Raw genomic sequence first — 5,608 nt, 5'->3', positions numbered from 1 at the left:
CTTACAGTCTTTAATAGTTTTTCTGCCTGGTTGAAAGTAATAGCTTAGACTCAATGGCATGCCAACATTTTCAAGCTTTTAATCCTAATCGAACAAATCACACGAGGTAGCAGGTTTGCCTAATTGGGTAATTTTATCCCTTCATATCTTTGTCATATTTTCCATGTAGCTGTCCACTACAAGACACTTCAGAAAGTGGCAATTTAATAAAGGTGTCTTACTATAGCCACCAGCAGGAGAATGTTCAGTTCTAGTTTGATCGGGGGTTCAAATTGGTCATTTTATAACGGCACAATACATGGAAAATGGTTGTAGTGAAATATCAAAATGCAATTAGATGGTAAATTAGATCTGAACTTTAACTTTCAATAATTCATAAAAATACTATCATGCCTTTGCAAGCTCCTGATGCATTTAAAGGAAACATCTCCAACCTACTTGTGGCATATACTATATGCTAGCATAAACATAAATGCAGCAGTAAGGTTCAGGATGGAGACTGGGTTTATAACCCAGACAATTTGTTGCAAAATGTACCCAACTACCACATAGCAACAGAATTAGAGCTCATGATCATAACTTCTGTACAGACATGGGCTGAAAAGACACTCAGCAAGGAAGAAGCTAAAACCAAAATGTAGCCAAGGCAGCCTTAAAAACCAAAATAGTTTACAAATGCTCATCCAGATAAATCTTGTTATTCTTGCAGATATGTTCTGTGGTGTCATGAAACAAAGTTGTTTGACCAGAATAATCACACTTTGAGGAAAAGAAAAAAGCCTTCCCAACTTCAGTACCAGAGTGACAGAATTATGTTTTGCAAGAACTGATGCACTTTAACATAAAGGACATGACATCCCATAAGGAAAGACTGAAAATATTTAACATTTGAAGATAACAATGAGGTGTATCCAGTTAAAATCCACATCCATCCAAGTCACTTTGCCATTGTATTCCTGGGCAAGACAATTCACCTGCTCTTTTGCTGGTAGTGGTTAAAGGGCCCAGTGGCAATGTGAAGCACTTTGGACTCCTCTGACTTGACAAAGCCCTACACATATTTGAAAAGGCCATTTGCCATTTCAAATTGACAATCGTATCACTAAATTAGTTAGAAAGTGGTTCAATAACAGCCATTTTTCAATTTTTCGAACAAGGCGGCCAACAGAGGAGTCAGATGTATCGATTTATCAGGAACAAAATTAACAGCATTATATTGTGACAAATGTTTATTTCTTAAAAAACTTTAACAATACAGTCTTGAAATTATATTTAATGGAAAAACAGCTCAAAAACTAAAAACTTACAAGCAAATATTAAAAGGTTTGGCTCTTAGTGAAAAAACTAAAAACCCAGTGTACACAATTACAAAACGCCTGTTTTTACGGAAGAGAACGATGCTTTAAACATGAGTGGCACTTGAACAGCTCCATTTCAGTAATGATATCCATGAGCGGGAGGGTGATCTGGTTTGTGATGGGTGTAGGGGGCATAGTGACGTCTGCTGTGACGGTTCCTCATCACAAACTGATGATTGGGGGGCTGGTGGTAATCTTCATAGGGCTCAAAGTGGGAGGAGGGAGGCACGTTGTCAACACCTGTAAGATGTTCAGACTGAATTTTAGGCCCAATATTTTTTAAACCGATACATTTATGCGATTGATTTTGCACTAGTTTTGGTACTGAATTAAAAAAAAATTTTAAAGTCTGCATCTACTGAACACAACATGTTAAAGTTAATATTTCTAACGGTGCAACTCAAAATACACCAGGTGTCAGTTAACAACCCATCTTGCCAATACATGCAAATATCACGCCTAATGAAAACAAAATGACACATCAGGCTGTGACCATAGCCTTTTTTTGTTCAATAACTTGTAATGCTAATTCCAGGTCTGGATTTGCCAGTTGATGTTTGTGAATTAAATTATTCTGTTGGGTGATTGTGTCATGACTTCCCTTTCTTCATGAGTTGAACATTTTCCTTCCATCTATTTTATTACACAACGTATTATTGGAGAACGTATTATTTGCACAAGTGTACTGGATGGGCAATGCAGACATCTCGTAAAGATGGTAAATGGTACCTTCACCTAGAAACACGATGAGGTTTTAAATACCAAGTCTTAAGCAGTGCGTACACTTACCATGTCTGGGCGGTACATAATATTTCTGCTGAGGTCTGCGGCGTAGCCGGGGCCGCTGTGGCAGGACGACAGGTCGGAAGTTCTCTGCATTTTCGTGCCGATGTGACAGTGGCTCTCTCTTATCTTCAAAGCTCAAGAAGGCACCAGACAAAGAATCAGAGGTGAACTCCTCTCTAAAGCTGTCTGAAGTCGCAGCAGCTGTTTGGTAACCGTTTGGACAGGAAAGAGGGGTGAAACAAAGAGATAAAAGAAAATTACTTAAGGTGGAACAAGGAAGTGCAGAAGCTTCATTTAAAGATTCTCTCTTGTTTTAGCATCAAAGAAACAGAAATATGGTCTTTAAAGATAGATGTCATCTTCCAGCAGGTGCACTTCAACTTTTCTAAAGTATGCAGTTTAGAGTTTTCTTTTGGAAATGCCAGGATAACCTTTAACATCCATCTCTGAAGAACTAATCTCCTCTGTGCTGATCCAAAAAATACTACAGAAACACAAAGAAAATCATCTATGGAAGCCAGGAACTCCCTGCATGAGAATCTGTACAGTACCAGTTGGTATTGAAAATACTTGTTCATACTTTGCAAAGTCCATTGATTTCCAGGCCTGTAAAATCTTTAATTTCCCTTCGTTTCCCATCTGAATAAACCACAGGAATCACCATCATGTCTTACCTGCAAATTTTGTAGAACAGTCATAGATTGACTTCTGATCAGGAACTTCTGAAACAACAACGTAGATACATGTTTTCATTCTTAAATAAAAGATGCATGTGTGCATGTTTGTGAAGCCACTCTTCTCACCATCAGCAGTCAGCATCACACCCCAGGCTTGTGCAATGTGCTGTAACAGAAGAGCGGTGATCCTGCGGTGGGCGATGGCGTTCCAGTGGACGCCGTCTTTGGTTCGATGTTGTAATGAGAAGCGGAACTGAAAGTGAAGGTCCAACACATCCATCTCATAGTTGTCGGCCAGAGTCCCACCATAGAAGTTGGCTTCAATCACGTCGTAACGCAGCTGAGGAGCTTTGTGCTCAATCTGTGGTCAGAGAAAAATTATGCACTTTTCCTTTCAGCAGAAAATATCAAGATAAAAAGCTAAACTTACAGGCTGGACAATGGGGACTGCATGGCGCTGCAAAGAGGGAGTTATTGCTGCATACATTTTATATTGGTTAAATGAGGACATAAAAAGAATACATCTCTGCTGTCACTTTGCCATAATATCAGCATGGTAAACCTGTAACATTTTACAGCTTAATGTCCATTCCAAGTGAGAAGATAAACATAAGTCTGTTCACTTTATTCAGCATTAAAATACATTTGTGTCTTTTTACACTCAATAGTAACTCACTTCAGGCACCAGAAAGCCACCTTTGATCCTTTCTCCTAAGGGCATGGTGAGATTCCAGACAAATAAGGTTTCCTCTGGTAAGAAACTCTTCAGCTCACCAAAGAACCGTTTAAGGTTTGCCTTGTAGTCATCCACCCATTTGGGATTGTATCTAAATAAATATAATGCAAACAACAAAACAGGCCTAAGCAATTACAACACAAATATTAGGATCAAAAGCATAATAATCAATATGGTAATTACAAATATACAAGAGGCATTCCTCTATGCCTCTGCACCTGACCCTGACTGTTGGTTGAGCATACAAGCAGTTTTGCTTAATAAGGTAAAAAGTGATGCAATGAAAACACTCAGCACCAACAGCCAATGTACTGGGAATCACCTTGCTTTTATTTAAATCAAGTTTTGCTTTTATTTTTTACGTTTCTAAAATGCAAATGCTTTCTTATTGGCTTTTTTTTTTTTGCATTCAGGTCCATTTCGGACCTCATGCTACACCATGAGACATATTCTTGACCCCAACTTTTTGGACTACTGCACTAGAGAATCTCTAGTACTAATATTTAAACTTGGTGTTTTATATGATATTAGTACTTCTTGTACCCACCTTGAAATATCCCAAACACAAGAGTTCACAATGACCACGTCTGGTTTCAAGCCCTGACGGAAGTCCTGGATGATGCTCTGCATGTATCTGGAGAAGATGCGAGTCACGAAGTAGAAGCGGATCAGGTGGTGGTCAGACTGATACTGACGGACCTCTGTGTACGCAGTCCCATTGTTCATTCGGTCCAGACAGCCTCCTTCCACCAAGCAGTCCAGCTCGAAGCTCATCTCACCCTACAGGGACAAAATGTCACAATTAACAGGAGAAAAGCCAATGAGCTTTTAACTTAAAAGACGTCACAGAAATATCAGGTTTCATGTATTAGCAGATGAATATCTTGCCATGTACACATTTAATATCTCCCATTTTTGTAAATTATGTCCACATGCTGCTAACCTTGCTCTTTAGTTGTCTTAAGGTGAGGTATCGGTCCTTTTGTAGCAGTACGACAAGGTCCTTGTATACAGAACGCTGAACTAAATGAAAATACGTTTAATAAATTACAGAAAATAAACAGGGGGGGGAAATATATTTAGATATAACAAGGAAGGGAGGAGTTGCTCACTGGAGTCTCCCAACACCACGACGAACTTGTTATGGAGGAGCAGGCGGGCCTGCTGGTGGTTCACCGTCTCTTTCTGGCAATTAAAAGATTACTTTATATATATATATATATATTAAACGTAAAGATGCAAAAAATATACTTACCATTGTGTTTTAATATTTTCAAATTGAGTTGGGTTTAAAACTACCACTTTCCTAAATTCACGACCGACCACACTTTCTGAATGTTAGCCGTTAACTAAAAAGCTATTTATTTCCAAACTTGTTCCCCTTCTAAATCCTTAAACCCACGAAAAACTAATTTTTTGGAGCTTAAGCCCACTTTTAAAACGCAAAACACCCAAACAGCCACATCGCCGAGTCAGCTTTTAAAGAGTTAGCATAATTGTTCGACCCTGGTGGCCGTTAGTTCTACAGACTCAGGTGACGCTGATTGGATGAGGCCTTTAATGACGGTCGGAAATTTCTCCTCATACAGCGAGCCTCTGCATCACTTCAAAATAAACAAAAATTACATCCGAGATAGTTCATCGAAAATATGCGTCGAATACTAATTTATAAACTTAACAAAACTCTGTCACACGTATTGAGATGAACTGGTTTCCAAAAGTTAAATTCTGCTGTCAAATTATTACACTCACACTTTTTTGTGGGTCCACAAATGCAACTAACAACCAGAGGTTTTTTTTCTATTTTCAAACTATTTGAAATGTATCTACACAAACAATAAGGTTTATAATTTGAAACTTAAATTAGATTTATTTTTTAGAAACAAAAAGTTTTTCTTACATCAAGTCAGGGAGCACCTGACTACCTCCGCCTGATCTACATTTTATAGATTATGGAGACGTATTTTGTTTTCATCATCAGTGTATGTTGAATTATGACTTTCTTTTAGAGCATTAAGTTGTGATCAGAATCAAGTGTGTAAAATATTGAG

General features: G+C 38.3%; 1 protein-coding gene across 3 annotated transcripts; it reads right to left on the bottom strand.

Annotated features, from left to right (window-relative positions):
* Positions 1 to 1,385: 1,385 nt before the first annotated feature.
* fam113 (family with sequence similarity 113) lies at positions 1,386 to 5,097 on the bottom strand. Of its 3 annotated transcripts, none has more exons than XM_028038263.1 (10): positions 4,813 to 5,097; positions 4,670 to 4,742; positions 4,501 to 4,580; positions 4,105 to 4,337; positions 3,498 to 3,648; positions 3,252 to 3,278; positions 2,948 to 3,182; positions 2,819 to 2,866; positions 2,148 to 2,345; positions 1,386 to 1,598 (listed from the first exon to the last, which is right to left on the bottom strand). In XM_028038263.1, exons 1-10 carry the CDS (start codon positions 4,813 to 4,815, stop codon positions 1,435 to 1,437), a joined length of 1,212 nt encoding a protein of 403 aa, XP_027894064.1. In that variant the 5' UTR covers positions 4,816 to 5,097; the 3' UTR covers positions 1,386 to 1,434. The 3 variants fall into 3 exon arrangements, with proteins under 3 accessions (XP_027894064.1, XP_027894065.1, XP_027894066.1); XM_028038264.1 differs by having other exon boundaries at positions 2,819 to 2,863; XM_028038265.1 differs by lacking the exon at positions 3,252 to 3,278.
* Positions 5,098 to 5,608: the final 511 nt, after the last annotated feature.

This window comes from Xiphophorus couchianus, chromosome 14 (genome assembly GCF_001444195.1).
Source record: "Xiphophorus couchianus chromosome 14, X_couchianus-1.0, whole genome shotgun sequence".
Taxonomy (NCBI): domain Eukaryota; kingdom Metazoa; phylum Chordata; class Actinopteri; order Cyprinodontiformes; family Poeciliidae; genus Xiphophorus; species Xiphophorus couchianus.
This window is presented reverse-complemented; position numbering and strand designations above follow the sequence as displayed.

Bases quoted from the DNA above. Each gene is read 5' to 3' on its own strand.
- fam113 (XM_028038263.1), bottom strand. The intron at 2,346-2,818 runs GTAAGACATGAT...GTTACCAAACAG, and splicing joins CTGTTCTACAAAATTTGCAG to CTGCTGCGACTTCAGACAGC. The intron at 1,599-2,147 runs GTAAGTGTACGC...AACATCTTACAG, and splicing joins TTATGTACCGCCCAGACATG to GTGTTGACAACGTGCCTCCC.